The sequence below is a fragment of the Mastigoproctus giganteus genome, chromosome 4 (assembly GCF_048544385.1).
Source record: "Mastigoproctus giganteus isolate SK-2022 chromosome 4, ASM4854438v1, whole genome shotgun sequence".
Lineage (NCBI taxonomy): Eukaryota > Metazoa > Arthropoda > Arachnida > Uropygi > Thelyphonidae > Mastigoproctus > Mastigoproctus giganteus.
In genome coordinates this window covers 171,828,561-171,847,855 of record NC_143578.1, presented here as the reverse complement: position 1 = coordinate 171,847,855, position 19,295 = coordinate 171,828,561, and the positions used below count along the sequence as shown (strand labels likewise).

Sequence of the window (19,295 nt, the reverse complement as noted above, 5' to 3'; positions counted from 1 at the left end):
ATTTCTAATTAGATCTTTTTTAATATCTTCACTACATTTATGTTTACTGTTCTTGGTAGTAATAATTGCTACCCTGGGTTTTGCAGCACACTTTTCTTTTACCACCGTAGCATATTCCTTTTTATTTTGTTCTTGAGTATCTTTCTTTTCAACCCTACTCACTTGTAGGTCTATCTCCAACTGTACTATGACCATTTCTAGATCATCCCATATTTCCATAATCTTGGTTGCTACATTGCCCGTTACTCGATGTTCTCTTTGTAATAGGAGAGTCCTTAATCTCTCTCGTGCTTCCACTATTTTTTCTAAACTAGTTACTACTGGTCCTTGTCCTGAACTTTTTATCATACAGTTCAACAACTTCGTCATACTGTGTATCATTTCTAATTTCTTTTCTGGTGTCCAATTCTCCTGCTTTCCCTTTTTAGAAGCTGTATCCTGTGGTGTCCTTTCAGGAACTATTTCTTCCACTTCTTCCTGAACTTCAGAGTTTCCACTCTCTGAATCTTCTGAATCACTATCCACTTTCCTCTCAATATGTGCTTTCCTCTTGGAAAGAGAGCCAGGCTCGACTTTTTACCGAACATATTAAAAGGCTGTAATTGCCAACTATTTACAACTTTAACTTTACAATACAAAATACAATTTTAACCAAATTCACTCTGCCCCACCAACTCAATACCCGTTTAGCCGGTTAGGGGGATGAACCCCTAACCGCTCACCCCAGACGTCGAGAACGTAGGGCAGCTAATCTATGCACTTCGTGCAACAGAAAACTTGAAACGTAACAAATCAATAAAGAAATTTAAATCAAACTTCACTAATTACACTTCTGATAAGTCACTTAGTCAAGTCCCCAAGATTAGCCCCTGGGGCCCGAACTTATTTTTTTTTTTTATTTTTATTTATTAACACACAACTGTATATACATTCTCAAGTTATCTTAATCAATTTACATACAATATTAATCAATTTATATACAATATTTATATACAGATTTATATACATGCTCTTATATATACTGTAGTCTTTCTGTACATTGATTGTGTGTGTCCTGATATGAAGGGTGGCTCCTAGACACAAGCCCATCTCCACCTTTTACTCCTGAGAAAGCTCAGAACGTCTGCAAGACAGGCCTGAAAAAAAGAGCATTATGTCAGGCCATTTTGCCACCAGGGATTAACTAACACCTGGATCCACCATTCTCTATGTGTGCTGTAATGCACAAATCCTGCACCTACCGGAAGTAGTGCTATACTGGTAGGTGCCAGCAATCCCGCCCCCAAGGCTGCCCAAACTTGGAGGCCAGCGAAAAAAAAATAAATAAATAAATAAAAATAAAATAAAAAATAAAAATTTTCCAACTAAGAACAATGTACACTTGTTGAAAAAAAAAGCAACATTATACGATTATTTACATGCAAATAGCAAATACATACACTTACATTAACTTAACACTTAGAAACATTAACATTATCTCCACTTTAGAGTCCATCCACAAATGCAAGCCTGAATTGGGTGTCCAGGAGCAGAAGATCATCTCGCTGTAGACAAGAAACATCCTATAAAGATGACATTACACGAAGTGTTCTGTCGTCAAATGTGCAGCACTTCCCTTAATTGGTATCCTGCAATAGATTTCTTAGCTCCTGTCTTCTTTTAAAAACTTTGGCCGAGAATTCCTGAAGCAAAGCAAAGATGTCCCACCTCTGAACCAAGAGAGGTAAATTATTCTCCGTGAGGTTTGGCAACCTATTTAGTAATTCCTGCCTGTCTGAAGTATACAGTCCGCATTCAAGGATGACATGTCTCCAAGATTCCACCTCACCGCACGAACAGTAGGGGTCAGGTTCTAATCCTCTTTCAAATAGTTTGGCCCTTAAGCCATGTCCAGTGATTAAGTAACTCGTTGTCATGGTGGAGCAAACCAAGACGACACCCTCCTGTCCATTGCAAAGCTTACGGCTGGAATGAAGCCTCTTGTAATGGTTCCATACTCACTCAAATCCCAACGTTGCTGCCAGCAATTCACAAGCTCGCCCCAAATTCTACGTTTTTCCTCCTTTATGTTGTTATTTGGATTAGAGGTGATATTCAATATTTGTAACGCCCTTCCCTTCTTTAAGTTATATACAATACCTCGGAAAATAATGTGTAAATCCAAGGGGATGGTACCTGCAATAACCTGTAAGGCATTTGTCGACACTGTCCTTGGAGCGCGTATAACTGTAAGCAACATTGTACGTTGCAGGGACAGAAGCTTGGCTTTAGTTGTAACCTTGGTAGCAGCCGCAAACCAAATACCAGCACCATAATCTACAATGGGAAGAAATATCGTCTTGTAGTACAATACCAGAGTTTTTTTGGATAAACCCCATTCCTTGCGGGAAATTCTAACAACTGCAGCTACGAATTTTTTGATTTTTTCATTGATTTTAGTGACATGTACATGAAACCTGAGACGATCATCTAAAGTTAAACCCAGATATTTGGTGTTCTGTACATATGGAATTTGAGTACCATATAGGGTTACCTTTGGCGGCCTTCCATAATCGAAGTGGTGTTTAAACACCATGAAATTGGTCTTGGTGACAGAAATCTTTAGTTTATTCAAACCCACCCATGCCACTAAATTATTCAAAACTGACTGAATTTTTTGTTCGAGAATTTGTCTTGATCCTCCCTGCACCGCCACCACCAAGTCATCTGCATATGCAACTTTGATGAACTCATCGCTATCCTTCGTGAGCCACTGGTCTAGCACTGCATTCCAAAAGAGAGGTCCCAAGACTGAACCCTGAGGGCATCCTCTTGAAACGGTAGTCGTGTATGATAAATGCTTTGCACATACTCTAACTTGTCGATCCTTAAAGTAAGATCTGAGGACTCTGAACAGGTAGTCATCACACTTTGCCAGTTGCAGTGACCTGAGAGCACTCTCCCACCAAAGGGAATCGAAAGCGCCCTCAAAGTCAATAAAAACAGCAAGAACATATTTGCTGTTTGCCTCCTGAATGTAAGTCAGCAGGGTTGAGATTGCGTCCTCAGTGGAACGTCCTTTTTTGAATCCAAACTGGCAATCAGAGGAGAGATTATGTTCTGTAAATAATTTAAAAATCCTTGGGGCAATCATCCTTTCAAATAATTTGCCAAGATTTGCCAATAAAGAGATTGGCCTGTATGCTCTGGGGTTTGTTTTTGGCTTTCCCGGTTTATGCAAGATTTTTAAGAGCGCAAGCTTCCATTCGAGAGGGAAAAGCCCTTCTAGCAGGCATTTATTAAATAAGTTTAATAAAATCTCAGGGAAGAATTCATAAAATTTTCCAATTACTTGATTCTCAATGAGGTCAATGCCAGGACATTTTTTATGGTTCAATTTAGCTACTGCAGCACCTAGCTCAAGCATATTAAAAATGGCAGTTTCGGTTGTCCCCTTATATTCACGATTAATGCGTCTAATTTCCGCTTGATCAGGGCCCGAACTTATTGAAGAAGCACATGCTCCTCAGTCGTTGCGCCGCTCAATGTGGTTCCAGCATGATGGGGCTCTCCCACATTACACCAACGACGTCCGCCAACAATTAAACGTTACATTTGGACAGCATTGGATAGGTCGTGGTGGTCCGGTTCATTGGCCTGCTAGATCGCCGGACCCATCATGCCTGGACTTCTGCTGGGGTCAAATGAAGACATTGGTGTACGAGACCCCCGTTGATTCAGTTGAAGACCTCGTCGCTCGCATGTCTGTAGCTGCCGGGGAGATTCGAGACACGCCAGGAATCTTTCAGATCGTTAGGGATTCCATGCGGTGGCGGCGGTGTGAAGCCTGTGTGACTGCTTCTGGTCGAACTTTCAAACACCTTCTGTAGCATGGCTTTTTGCCAATGTAAAACTTGTCATTAAAATGATTTCTGTTACACTAACGAGTTGCTGTTTCTGTTCTTTTTCTTTGTTCACGCGACCTCCCGCATGACGAAGGCATTTGGGACCCTGCAATGCTATGTGATTCCGATTCGTCTTTGTGCCCCCTATACCTCTTGCAAGTTTGTCGCACTGGTAGTGAATCACCCTGTATATGGCAATATCTGAACACCTGGTAATGCAGACTGGTCACTTAGCAATCAGTAACCCATCCTAGTCATTAAGTATCAGCTTCTCATGTGGTTGAAAAATCAAAGAATGCTACCCAATGAGGAAAGAAAGCTTATTCCCAATAGGGCCAGCTACTGGGAAGAGAGAATTAGTGAATACAACAAACACTAATTTGCACAAAAAACAAAAGATTATAGCTCACTGTAGACTGAAAAAGCCATTATAATGGTAGAAGATGAGCTTTAAGGCCTGCACCATTCCCCGTGTCCAGGAAGAAGGATTCCACAAACAGAAAAGATGTGAGCTGTAGTCATTGTACAGAATGCGAGCCCAACCAGCTGGTAATTCAGACATTCATTGGGTAAACTCCTTACAGGTACGTTTGTGCACGAAGTTGAGTAAAAATTAAAGTTTCGTGGTGGTACTTTTAAAACTACCTGTTTGCTCATATGGTTTAATAAACACCTTGCCTTTTCTAGTTCAGGGGAAGCAGAAATGCTGACAATTCCATTGTGCTCAACAGTGTTTTTATTAATGAAAAAACTTAATCCTCTATGTGAGAAATAACCTGTTCATACGGTTCTTACAAATTCCAACATCATGTGTAGTGAATGTCATTGTGATAGCTTAATATAAAGGCCTACTGGATATATACAAACAAAATTTTAAACTTATATTACATTAAATTTTGGAGAGTTTTTCTTACACGTTTATTGTGACTTGTCTATGTCAGCCCAGAGTTTGTCCACAGGCCGAAAAATTCGAAGCTACTGTATCTCCTCACAAAGAACGACGAGTAGCTTTCTGTCAAGCTTCATACTTTATTTTTTAAAAATTGTCTTTGTATATTTTCCAACTCACCTGGTTCACCTTTTTTTCTATTACTTTACGTGTTTAGTGCTCTGACCCTTTGCAGGAAAAAAAAAAAAAAAAAAATTAGGGCATGCCAAATATATATTTTCTCTTTTGAGTGTACCAGGTTAAAGATTTCCATTGCTTTGTGGTTCCTATTCCAGCTCTACACCATGAATTTTAAAAACAACTTTAAAAGAAACTGATCACTGCGATTAAATAGAGAATCGAAGTGTGCATGTGGGAAACTGGTCTATTGCATTGAACAATAGTTATAAAATTTCCTTATTTTTACAGTTAAAGTTTGGGGGAAGGGGGAGTGTTTCCCTGCAAATAAAGTTTCCCAGCTCTGTAAATTTGCCCTTCCTGTATAAAAATAATAGATGAACGTCAAGTTTAAGTAACTTTGAACTTGATAATACTTACACTTTGTCATTAATGTATGGAATAGCTGGATAATTGTTCACCACCGTTAATACAGCTGTTACAACGATGCTTGCAAAGAAAAGGGCACTCATCATCATCAGCCCTATGCGAGTATTCCTGTTTAAAAAAAAAAAAAAAATTCACAAAATTAACATTCTGGCTGAAAGAAAACAGATTGACTACAGTAATTATTTTCCCAGTGAAAAAGCTTCACTGGGAGCGTAGTAAACATGCTATACCATCCATTGGTTACACGTTAATACCTATGTGAAGTTGTGCAGTCGATTTCCTGATTGGGTGATTACCTGATTGTCTAATAGATTTCTCTCTATACGAAACCAAACATCTACATTAAAGGATATCACCCACAAAACCCTATAATTTAAGTTAAGCGAAATTCTTGCATTAGAACATGAACGATACACACATTCAATTGTCAGCTCACCACGCGTAATGAATATATCCTAGATTTAGTATTTCATAATTCCAGATCATAGATTTAATTCAAATTGGAATAATTAGCTACTCTTTATGTAAAAATGCACTAAACTGAGAACTAACGACATGTTGATGCAATAGATAGCTAGTTGAAACTGAAAAATAAAAAACAGCATTTGTTCAAACAGCAATAATTTCTACCCGACACGATATAGTGCACCCAGTTGATATAGATGAACAGTGCACTGTTGAGTCAGTTTGGCGTGACATAAGCACTGCGAAAGCAAAAATAAGAGTAGGAGTGTGTTATAGGCCTAATGACTCGAATGAGTATAATGAACTATTGTACAGAGAAATAGAGTGGGCTAGTAAATCGGAATGTCTTATGTGGGATTTTATCTTCCCAGATATTGACTAGAACTTGTGGGTTGGTCAGTCACACACTAGTCAGACTTTTGTGGATTTATTGGATGATTGTTTTCTGCAGCAGCATGTTCGAGAGGCAACCAGAGAGAGAGTAATACTCTTGATCTGGTTATCAGCAGTGATCATTCGTGTATAAAAAATTTGCAGATAAAGGAACCATTAGGTGGCAGTGATCCCAGTGTACTGATGTGGGACTTACTTAAAGATTTAATTACCATCAGGGGTAAAGGAAAGGGTTTTTGCTTCCGTAAAGGTGAGTACAGTGCGATAAACTGACGATGTTACCAACAGCAAATTCTAAGTGGGAAGCATTCAAGGAATTAATCGTGGATGCTACTAAAAGTTTCATACCTATTAAGAAATATGGTTCAAGGTTTAGGCCTAAATGGTTGTCAAATGAACTAATGAGACTCGTGGCAGAGAAGAAAAATGCATGGGATGCATATAAATTATCAAGCGACTCAGAAGCCTATGGCAGATATAAGCTAGCCTGTAATCAGGTCACAAAGGAGGTTAGGCAGGCGAAGGCAGATTACGAGAAATTTTTGGCAAAAGATGCTAAGAAAAACAGCAAGGATTTCTTTACTTATATAAACTCTAAAAGGAAAGGGATGAATCTGATTGGTCCACTTGACATCGATGGTTCGACTGTTGATGATCCTGCTCAGATAGCAAACAAACTGAATGAGTATTTTGCAACTAAATTCACACATGAGGAATTATTAAGGTTTGAAAATGGCAGAAGGTTAACAAATTGTAGCAGGGTACTTAATGATTTTGTAATAACTGAGAGCAAAGGGAGGCGGCAAAGCAACTAAGCAAACCCTTAGCCATAATTATGAGAGTATCTTTGGACTCAGGGGAGCTTCCCACGGACTGGAGATGTGCAAATGTATCCCCAATTCACAAAGGGGGATCGAACGGTGACACGAGTAATTACAGACCAGTTAGTTTAACTTCTGTTCCGGGTAAAATAATGGCGTCACTGGTTAAAGATGCATTGCAGGATCATCTAGACAAGACTGCAACAATAATTGAGGCACAGTATGCGTTTGTTAAGGGAAAGTCCTGTCTGACAAATTTGATAGGAAATGATGTGGTTACAAAGGAACTGGATGCAAAAAATAATTTTGATATCATATATTTGGATTCAAGAAAGCTTTTGACACTGTTGCGCAAATTGGAGCAGAATGGTATTAAGGGTAAGTTACTATAATGGATAAAAGCATGGTTAAGTGGGAGAAGACAGAGGGTGGTAATCAATGGGTGCTGCTCTTCGTTGACTAATGTTATTAGTGGAGTCCCACAGGGTTCGGTGGTGGGTCCACTGTTGTTTTGTATATTTATCAATCATATTGATGAAGGTATATCAAGCTTAGTGTCGAAGTTTGCAGATGATACAAAGGTTGGCAGGGTTGTTAATGACAGTAATGGCAGTGTGCTACTGCAACAGAATCTAGATAATTTGGGCAGATGGGCTATGAAATGGCAACTGACGTTTAACCTTGACAAATGCAAAGTACTGCATATGGGTAGAAGTAACCCGAGAGAAAAGTACCAACTGTGTGGTACTACACTTAAGGTGGTAGAAAATGAAAAAGACCTGAGAGTAATTGTGCAGTCAGATATGAAGTTTTCTGAGCAATGCAGACAGGCTGCCAGGGCAGGTCATGGGGTTTTGTCAATGATATATAGGAATTTTGCTAGCAGGGAAAAGGAGGTGATTATCCCTCTGTATAAGGCAATGGCCAGGCCAGGCCACGCCTTGAGTACTGCGTACAGATCTGGAGGCCTCATTTTAGGAAGGATATAGATTTGCTGGAGCGTGTACAGAGAAGGGCAACAAGATTGGTGAGGGGAATGAAGGGATCCTCTTACCAAGAGAGGCTAAAGTTCTGCAAATTGCAGTGGCTGGAGACTAGGCACCTGCGCGGTGATCTGATTGAGGTGTATAAGGCCTTGAATGGGTTGAGCACGCTGAATTCTGATGGGATCCTTCCACTTGTTCAGATTACTAACCTAAGGGGGCATAAATTCAAATTAAGAAAAGACAGATGTAGAATAGATGTGCAGAAATTTGCCTTTAGCCAGCGGGTAGTTAATTGCTGGAACAAACTTCCATTTGCCGTTGTGGAAGTTGATAGGTTGAATAAATTTAAGGAGGAACTGGACAGGCATTTGGAGGGAATGGTGTGATTTTGTTGGCTGATGCTGCATAAGCTCATACACTTGCTTTCTTGAATCACATGCCACTACTATTACGAACGCCGATTACTTAATACTTGTATAATGACCCCTATACAGAGTGTTCCACGTAAAGCCAGCCCGCCTCATACTGGCTTGATATTCATTTTGGAACACCTCCATTGCGAAGTTGTTCAAAGAATAAATTTTGGCCATATTATTTCAGTTTGTGTGTACATTAGAAGAGAATTAGTAAATTAATAAGAGGAGTTTACCTCAATATAGTACGTGGAACACTTCCGTATGATACCCTCCAGAAATTAAAACGGAAAAAACGAAAAAATCGACAACTTACCGGTACATTAAAGTAAAATATAAATAATTAAAGTAAAATATAAATAATTAAATAATCAATTTAACACAATTCAAAATCAAATCAAAACAATTAAAATTCAAATTAACGCAATCAAAAGAATCTAACGAAAATATTCAAAACGATTTTCCTTCCTGAAGCTGACAATGCTTTTCGACCGACTGTCGTGATCACAGGAATGAAAATTACCGAATCAGGCTAAACCTGCAACTTAAATGTGTCTTCGCGCATGCGCGTAAAGGTCCACGCATCGGAGATCAAATATGGCCGCCGAACATTAACAGAATTCTCGTGTAATTTAATTTCAACGGTTTCTGCAATTAATAGTCGCGTATAATTACGTTGAACGTTAAGTATTTTGGCCTCGTTAAATAAAAAAGTATGTTTTTCGTTAATGGCATGAAAGGCTAATTCTGACGCTGCTGAACGAGAAGCACGAACTGAGGCTTCGTGTTGATTTACACGAATATTAAGAGAAAACCGCGTCGAACCCTGATAAGACGACGCAATCACCGCAAGAAATGTTGTATACTAGATCATTAATTTGTGTTGCGAACGCGGAAAGAACCGAGCGATTGTTCAGTATAGTGTGTAACTTCCGTATAGGCCTAGCTATAATTTTAAATTCGGTATTTTTAAAGAATCTGTTAAGCTGTTTGTGCCACTGTTCAACATATGGGACAGAAATAAAGTATTTTTTGATATTACTATTGTTGATTGGTGCAGTATTTTGTATCCTATCCTTAGCTTGTACCCTAATTCGATTTATTGTGTTAATGGGATAACCCCTGTTCAAGAATCTGCTAGTTAATATTTGTATTTCTGAGTCCAAAGCAGAATCCGTCGTTGAATATTTATAGGCATTTAGAAATTGATTAAAGATAATCGATCTTTTGTAGGTGAACGGGTGGTAGCTATTATAATGTAGAAGCATACCGGTGTTTGTGGGTTTTCGATAGATGCTAAATTGTATTTTGTTCGAGTCCCGGGTAAGCGTGAAATTTAGAAAGTTTAATGACTTAGTATCCGTATCTTCCCTTTCCAATGTAAATTTGAGTCTAGAATGAATATTATTAAACGAATGTAAAATGTCTTGGATACTACTACTATCGGTAATAACTAGAACATCGTCTAAATACCTCCCATAGTATGTGATACGGGGACGAAAAGGTGTCAAATGTATCTGCTCAATCGTTGAGAGATAGATCTCTGAAATTAAGCCACTCAGGCTCAAACCCATTGGTAATCCAAAAATTTGTTTGTACACCTTGTCTCGAAAGGTGATGTAGCTAGCCTCAACTAATAGTTTAATTAAGTGAAAAATTTCCTTAATAGGCAGCTTCGTAATTAATAATCGGTGTCGAGTTTTTATTTAACATATCCCAAATAATATCTAATGTGTATTCAACGTTTACATTCGTATATAATGAGGTAACATCTAATGAGAATAAATTGTCATTGTCGCCGAGTCTACAGTCTAAGATTATTAAATAATGTATCGTAATTCTTAATCCCGTATTGTATAACCTGTCTAAAAGGTTTTATAATGTTATATACACGTGTGGCTAAGGCTGAAAATGCCGAGTTCCTGTAGGAAACAATAGGTCGAATCGGAAATCCAGGCTTGTGTAATTTTACCTGACCAAAAAGTGCAGGAATATTGTATGTTCTGGACTTCAATTCCTTCAACTGAACCATAGTAATGTAGTCGTTTTTTCGATATGGGGTTAACGTTTTATTGTATTGATTTACCAAATTGGTAAACAGTGTCGGGTCCACTTCACGATAAGTGGAGGTATCAGACACAACTGTATCTAACTTATTAATATAATCATGTTTATCTAGTATTACCACTGTATCTCCTTTATCTGCCCTCTGTATAATAATGTCCTTATTTTCTCGAAGTTCTCGTAAAGCTGAACTGTCATGTGTATTCAATTTAGGAAGTCGTGTTTCTTTTATGTTATTCACTACTTGGTTAACTTGTTGAATAAATACATCTTTTTGTGGAACACTACGAAGTCCAAATTCAATATCAATTACGCATTGTTTTTTTGGCAGCTTTCGAGGTGGTAAATTATAATTTAATCCTTTGGATAAAAGTGAAATCTGGTCCTGCGATAGTGTACACGAGGAAAGATTTGTAACCTGTTGATATGTTGGTTCGTTGGATACTGGGTGAGGGGGTGTTCGTGAACTAGCCGACATATTCTGTGGTAGTGCGTTATGTGTCTGTGGGGGGGGATGTCACCCAACTCGTGTGAACTTGGTCGCAAGCTCGCGACAATGTGTTAGAATTCGCATGAACGTGTCTTGAACTATTCGATAATGTTTGCAACTTATTAACGTGTCTGTTTTTTATTTTTGAGGCTTGTGCTTCCACGTACTATATTGAGGTAAACTCCTCTTATTAATTTACTAATATTAAGGCGCATTTAGGGCTAGAGCCTCAAGCTGCGAACAAATTTAGACTATGTATATAAAGTGCTTAGCATCATAATACACAGCCATTTCTGAATAAACAGAAAATTTTTAAGGTGGCATCGTTTTAGGTTATATCTCATATTGTGAATACCTTCACAACGAGTTGCCATGATATTGCACTACTTCGAATAAGTAACGCTTCACCTAAGGAGAAGACTAATGTTACTTATTCTCAGATAGGTACCACCACCCAGACAGCACTGTTTCAGGGCTGTTTGGCCCTTCTTCAGTGAGTGGGTAGGTACCCAAGTGATGCAATGATGGCAAAAACAGTTATGAAGTATAACTCCACAATATGAGAGATGCCTGATGGTGTATGATGTATTTAGACTAAGGCGCATTTAGGGCTAGAGCCTCAAGCTGCGAACAAATTTAGACTATGTATATAAAGTGCTTAGCATCATAATACACAGCCATTTCTGAATAAACAGAAAATTTTTAAGGTGGCATCGTTTTAGGTTATATCTCATATTGTGAATACCTTCACGAGTTGCCATGATATTGCACTACTTCGAATAAGTAACGCTTCACCTAAGGAGAAGACTAATGTTACTTATTCTCAGATAGGTACCACCACCCAGACAGCACTGTTTCAGGGCTGTTTGGCCCTTCTTCAGTGAGTGGGTAGGTACCCAAGTGATGCAATGATGGCAAAAACAGTTATGAAGTATAACTCCACAATATGAGAGATGCCTGATGGTGTATGATGTATTTAGACTAAGGCATTTAGGGCTAGAGCCTCAAAGCTGCGAACAAATTTAGACTATGTATATAAAGTGCTTAGCATCATAATACACAGCCATTTCTGAATAAACAGAAAATTTTTAAGGTGGCATCGTTTTAGGTTATATCTCATATTGTGAATACCTTCACAACGAGTTGCCATGATATTGCACTACTTCGAATAAGTAACGCTTCACCTAAGGAGAAGACTAATGTTACTTATTCTCAGATAGGTACCACCACCCAGACAGCACTGTTTCAGGGCTGTTTGGCCCTTCTTCAGTGAGTGGGTAGGTACCCAAGTGATGCAATGATGGCAAAAACAGTTATGAAGTATAACTCCACAATATGAGAGATGCCTGATGGTGTATGATGTATTTAGACTAAGGCGCATTTAGGGCTAGAGCCTCAAGCTGCGAACTAAATACATCATACACCATCAGGCACCTCTCATATTGTGGAGTTATACTTCATAACTGTTTTTGCCATCATTGCATCACTTGGGTACCTACCCACTCACTGAAGAAGGGCCAAACAGCCCTGAAACAGTGCTGTCTGGGTGGTGGTACCTATCTGAGAATAAGTAACATTAGTCTTCTCCTTAGGTGAAGCGTTACTTATTCGAAGTAGTGCAATATCATGGCAACTCGTTGTGAAGGTATTCACAATATGAGATATAACCTAAAACGATGCCACCTTAAAAATTTTCTGTTTATTCAGAAATGGCTGTGTATTATGATGCTAAGCACTTTATATACATAGTTTACTAATATTATTATCAACGTAGAACATATTGAGTATTACAGCTCTGATTCATACTATCTAATTAGAAGAGAATAAATAAAGTTACTTTTTACTGAGTTTTTTTTAATTTTTTTAATTTTTTTATTTTATTTCATTTTACTCCCGTCTAGATGTCTTTAATTATTTTGCCAGTGATTGGGGCCGGTTTTACGTAAAAAAACCCTGTATAAACTGATTAACACAAAAAGAAAAAAAATAATCAAATCAAATCAAAATTACATAATCCTTTACAGTTTGTGTAAAAAAAAAAAATTATATATATATGGGTCTAATTTTTTTCTTTTAACTCCGTACAAAATAAAAACGAGTGCTTGTAATAGCAGACTAACGATGTTGATGCAAGACTTTTCTTAAAACTTATTAAAAAAAAAAAAAAAGGAACAAACTGAAATCAGTAACGGACAAGTTCATTGCCGAGAGCAATGAACAGTTTTACTCTCAGTTGCTTTGTAAGCTGTAGTCCACTCGGAATTTTTTCTTTGCGAAAGCATTAAAACTGTTGCTTTGAACTAAAGAAAAATTACTTATTTTTCCTGTTATCGTCTTTTTTTGGCAGGGAAGAACCCTCCTGGGTGCACCCTTGTTTGTTACAATATTCATCCTGATATCTGCTTCAAATTAGTGAAATATGACTAGGTACCTAATACCGTATTGTGCTACTGAGAGATGATATTCGCCCAGGCATTGAGTCCACTAGCTGTGAAGACATCTGTAGTGATCTGCTGCCTGCAAGGTCTTCCACAATGTCGGAATAGGTTATTCATGCGCCTCCAAAATATCCTACAGGAGTTCGATTGGATTGAGGTCAATCAAGAGGGGTGATATCTTCACTGTTCCTCGAACCACGTGCACAGTTCGGGCCCGACGACCGTCGCATTATCATCTTGGAAGATAACATTTCTGTCTCCGGGGGAAAAAAATGCAACCACCACCACCACTTGTCCAGATGGTGGGCACAATGAATTCATCGACTTTTGTTGCTTGCGCCACACGAAGGCATTCATCGGCTTATTGTACCAAGTATTTGAATCATTTGATCAGCACACTACTTTGCAGTCATCCAGTGGCCAACTAGCGTGTTAACACCACATGCTAGTTGGTGTCAACATGATTTTATCGCCGTGGACGATAATTAGTGGTGAGGAGAGGGTGTCTCCTGTGTAACCCCATATGTCCATTATATGCACTGCACACTCGGTGCATATAACGATGCCCCGAGTGTGCGGTCAATGGTTATTTAGGATATTGTTCTGGCATTCCCCAAACTGCATTGCGATGTGACCAGCCGTTGAGCCTGTACAAGGCATATGGCACCCTTCACTTATCACCCTTACATAATCCTTTACAGTTCTGTTGGTAGGAGGTGGTTTGATCCGTTCGACACCATTCTTTGTACACCTTAACCAGCGGTCTGTGAGCAACTGACAAGACATGCTCTTTCCAATTGGAAGCGCACAAGCTCCCACAGTCACCCATTTGAAACTCCATGATATCTTTACTACACCCTATAACTGCTACTTTATCACTTTCACTACCACTACACTATGCATACGAAACTGTTTGGCTCTTTATACAAGCTATGTGACAGTCTATTACGACTGGAACACCGCCGCCAAAAAATAATTTTCAAACTATTTCGACTTTATTCTGTACACAAGCTGCAATAATTGAACTGTATAGCTGGGACGAGTAAGTATTCCGTTAAAAAAAAAGATTGCCAGGCTACAATGTAACTGTTTTCATTTCTCAAGAATAACTTTTAGGAAAGTAGAGACTATGTAAGTGATACGTGCCACACGTGAAGTCCAGTTTATGGTGACTCACCATGTTTTACTAATGTCCACAGTGAAGAGCATCCAGTATAACCAAAAAGCCAGTTAAGGTCTGTTTTTCATTTGCAATAACTGCTCTTCTATGTCCCCAATATAAAAAATATGCAAAGTCTCCACCTCAAAGGGACTCTCGATCTATGATTGCATCGCAGCCAATTACGCCACTACTGGTAATGCTTCACATAATTCATGAACAAGAGGTTCAATCCATTCAGGTGTTTACCTGAACCTTCAAAATTAAAGAAGTATTTATTTCGAAGAGAATTCATTTGTTTTTATTTCTAGCTTGTAGCAAACAGACATGAATGGGGAGAACCAACATGCATATAATATTGTCAGGGTTGTGTTATCTTCGTTAACTTTAGGAAGGTAAAAAAAAAAAAAAAAAAAAAACCTCATTAAATTGAGTCTTAAAATTCTCTTCAGCTTACTCCCCTAGAATAAGAATAGTTCGGGATCTTGCAAGTGAAAAGCTGATTTAGCCAGTTGGTAATTAATGCATTTATAATTTACTGTGAATCGAGAATCATATTTCATACGTAGAATGATGAGAATAACCTTTTCGTTACGATTTCCAGGTTTGATTTTGTTGGCTTGGTATAATGTGTTGCTTGTTTAACATCAAATCAAACAAGCAACAACTTTCTTATCTGAGTTACAGATGGGATCGCCGTAATCTAATATAGAGCTATACACGCATTTTGCTCCGAGAATATTTAATTTCTTTAAGCAAACTTTAGAGGCTTTACTTTCTGCTATCCACGATTAATCTGAAATTTGTTGGTTGCTCATTCTTTAGTTCTCTATCGGGATGAATTTGAATCTTTGATTTCTGTCTATATCCATGATATGTGGACCACAGCTCCAATTTCTTTACACTCGAAAGCATCTTACAGCTGACTGTCCACTTGTAGAGGGACCCAACGTTAATATCTGAGGATTAATGTTGGGTCCCTCCTCCTATTTCTAATTTATATAAATGATATTGACAAGGTACGTTTTCATAGTTTTCTGACGCTTTGAAGATGGGAAGAGTGGTTACCAAACTGAGCCAGGCCACTTCAAAAAGGCGTGGATCGATGGCATATGTATGATCCAGAAAATGGCAAATAAGTTTAATGCTTCTAAATGTAAGGCACAAGAAATCCTGGATCACATAAGGTAGAGGGAATGGAACTAAAAGTGACTGAAAACAAAGACACGTGTTACGATATTCAAACTGCTATGAAATTTTCCATATGGTGTAAACAGGCGGCTAGGAAGGCACATGGTGTTCTATGATTTATAAGGCCGCATTTGGAGTATTGTATTCGGGTCTGGTGACCACACACAAAGAAAAAAAAGTAATTTAAAAATTTGTTTCAGGTAGAAAGTTTACTATTTTATTTAAATAAACAAAGTTTTAAAAAAAATGAAATCACTTCCTTAAAGCATTTAACGGATGGTTATTAAAATTAATCGACAATCTGGTGGTTTTGTTAAGGAACTTTATTCTCTGCAGAGAGTTGCAGTTAAGATTAACTAAAACTAAGCTGCAAAGTTTATTCGTTCTTTATAAGAAATATTGAAAAATTTCTTATTTTAATGTTTCACTTACCTATACAAGAAGATGAGAATGACAGGCGAAATGAGAAAGAATTGCATATCAACAGCTGAATACCACGTGTGGCTTAAACACTGCAGTAAAGAAAGAACACATTAAAGGTGTTAAGAACACCAACTCCCAAAATTAATCTTTAATAAAAAAAAAAATTCTTATACTGTATATACAAGAGATTGACAACCTATGCAACTGGTTCGAAACACGGGCTAGTTCGTTTAACCATCTCAATAAAGCTAGAAGTGTCCATTTTCCAATAATTGCGGGGCGAAACCCACAAATTACCTTTAAATGCATCCATTATCATGGCACAATTCTTGCCTTGACAAGTCAGGCAATTGTCTACAGGCAATGACAACTCCCGGCTCAGATTCTATTTGAATTTATTAGGATAAATTAAACATAGGGCGAAGGTAAAGAAAACCAACACGAGAAATGTCGGATAACTTACGCGGAAAATTAGTTTCCCGATACGGCACTCTAGCGCTGCTCCTTCGGTAAACAGACGGTAGGTGTTATCAGTCTGGAGCAAAGTCGAGAACGATATATTGATTGACAGGCAGGCGTGGCAAACGATGTGCTGATTGGTGCGAGAACACAACACCATAACATCGGGTTAGTATCATTTTAGTAGCACTAATGGTAACTTGCCCTGATGAACGCTTTCCATAATGGTGAAAAAAGGTCAGGTTACCTCCACTTGAATCCCATGGGAGCTTGACCCCTCCCGAAATGGAGAGGGTAACCTAACCTTTTTTCTTTAGAATCATGTGGACTAGCGCATAAATTAAAATATTTTTTTTTATTACTGTACTTTTATTTTTAAAGACACTCGTGCGGATGCACGTTTCATAACGTCAATCAACACGTCAACAGCTATTCACTATATATATGTATAATCTTTCTTCTCTTATATTATTTCCTAATCTAACGTTTAAGGTTAGGTCATTCAATATAAGGAAACCGTTTCTATTATTTCCTAACCTACCATTTAAGGTTATGTTACGAAATATAACGAAACCTTTTCCTTTTTTCGTAATCAAACCTAAATAAACAGTATAGTAAAAATACTCATGAACTCCAAAAATCTGCTTTTAATAATGAGAAAAAAACAACATAAAAATGAACAGAACGAAACTTTTATATTAGTTTTCATCAAAAAATCAACCAACGTTTTATTTCCTTACAAATTTCTTCCATATTTAATTAAAAGATTCATCGCTACTATTACCTGTTTACCGTTCATTACAAAACTATTATGCACCGTGCCAGCCAATGACTACAGTCCTCTGTCGTGCCCACCACCAATCATTTCATCATTTGCCACGCCTACCTGTCGATCAATACCTCCTCCTCGATTTCGGCTCCACACCGATAACACCTACCGTCTGTTTACCGAGCGAGCAGCGCTAGAATCCGGTGTAGGGAAACTAATTTTCTGCGTAAGTTACCCGACGTTTCTCGTGTTGGCTTTCTTTACCTTTGCCAAACACAGCTATAATGCCCAATGAGTTCTACATTCGTATTAAAATATAGAAATAGAGGAATTTACCTCAATGCTTTTTTTGTAGAATGCTTCACTACAACACCCTCCTAAATTCAACCAGACGTAAAATTATTACTCAATGGTTTCCTCCCCTCAGAGATATGAATGGTCCGACGTATCCGCGAGCGGCAGTCAAGATCTCCCGACCAGACTACCACCACATAACGCTGAGAGTCAGAAGACATCTTGTCTAATAATAAAATCATTAAAACAATCGCGGCGTATAAAGGTTAAAAAAAAAAAAAAAAAAAAAATCTCTAAACCCAATTTTGAAGAACTCTTCCTCATTGAGGTAAATCCCTCTTTATTTCTATATATTTGAATTCATTACACAGATCTATGCGGGTGCTTCAGCGTTAAGAACATTACAACGTTAAAAAAAATTGTCTGAAATGAATGCGTCAAAGAATCTCCTCCCACCTCCAACTCTCTCTGGGAAGAACCGTATACGTATATTTTGTTTGCCTGCCAATTTATAAATGCCAGCAGGTTACTTGGTGTATTGTAAGCGTCAGATAGAAAAATCGGTGGAATATTTGAATACATTTTATTCGCCGGTAAAAGAAGTTTGTTTTCAGGGGAAAGTTATTTGCATTTTAGCAAAACAGATATTGCTTACACTACAGGACTTCGGGATGCGGAGGGGTAAAGGAATTCTGCACTGAATTGAAACCGAATAAATATGATACGCATTACCGTTAGATTTTCGATCTTGGGAGTCATTGTGCTGCCACCTTACTGCGCTAATTCGTGAGCTTATGTCCAACTTAAACATAAATACAGTTACCTAAATCTGCTATCTGTTTAAATTATTACAGTATTAGGAAAGCGAACTTGCTACGCAGATTTCTTTTTCGCTGGCCACTCTGACGTCACTCGCTTTTCAATAACGCGTGACTATAACTAATAGTCACGCGTTAATCGTTTTGATGCGTAATTACATTCGTCGAAGTTATAATTTCCTGTACACTAATTCCATAGTACTGTACACTAATTCCAAGCAGATCAATTTTGCGAGATCTGTTTCCTTTTGATGCAGTTTGTAATACTAAAGGCATTGTGGGAACTAGAAATACAATTGTGAGATCTATATTTGGTTACAACTTAAATATTTGCCGGACTTTGTGTACAATTGTAACTTCTATCTACCTTGGAACCTCTGTAGGCTGTTGCTTTAAATTTAATTCTGAAATAGGGGTACCCACTTCCCTTCCAAGGCCCACAAGCTATCTGCTGCTTAGTAAATTAATTCCATTTAACACTTTATTTGTCAAAAGATTCCATGTAATGAGGATTTTTTATTTTTTTATACTTCACGTGCCTGGATAATTCCTGATACTTGCTATAGAGCTGTGGTGTTACTCCTCAAGGACAAAGCATATGTTACTAACATAACAAAATTTATTTCACCGTTTTAGTACATAATCAAAATACACACATTAAACAATTCATGATGTCAAAATTTCTCACAACTCTCTTATTGCCAAACATAATATAATATTCACACCTTTCCTT

General features: G+C 38.0%; 1 protein-coding gene across 13 annotated transcripts in view; it reads right to left on the bottom strand.

Moving 5' to 3' along the window:
* The window catches only part of LOC150087201 (bromodomain-containing protein 2-like), a 736,023-nt gene that overhangs the window by 40,666 nt on the left and 676,062 nt on the right, over positions 1-19,295 (bottom strand). For 12 of the 13 annotated variants that reach the window (XM_090373020.1, XM_090373014.1, XM_090373018.1 and 9 more), the window contains 2 exons: positions 16,232-16,311; positions 5,371-5,487 (listed from right to left, as the gene is read on the bottom strand). The exons of the other annotated variant lie outside the window; for it this stretch is intronic. In XM_090373020.1, coding sequence (XP_090229146.1) covers positions 5,371-5,487; positions 16,232-16,311 — 197 coding nt within the window. The remainder of the gene's footprint in view (positions 1-5,370; positions 5,488-16,231; positions 16,312-19,295) is intronic. 13 annotated transcript variants of the gene reach the window in all.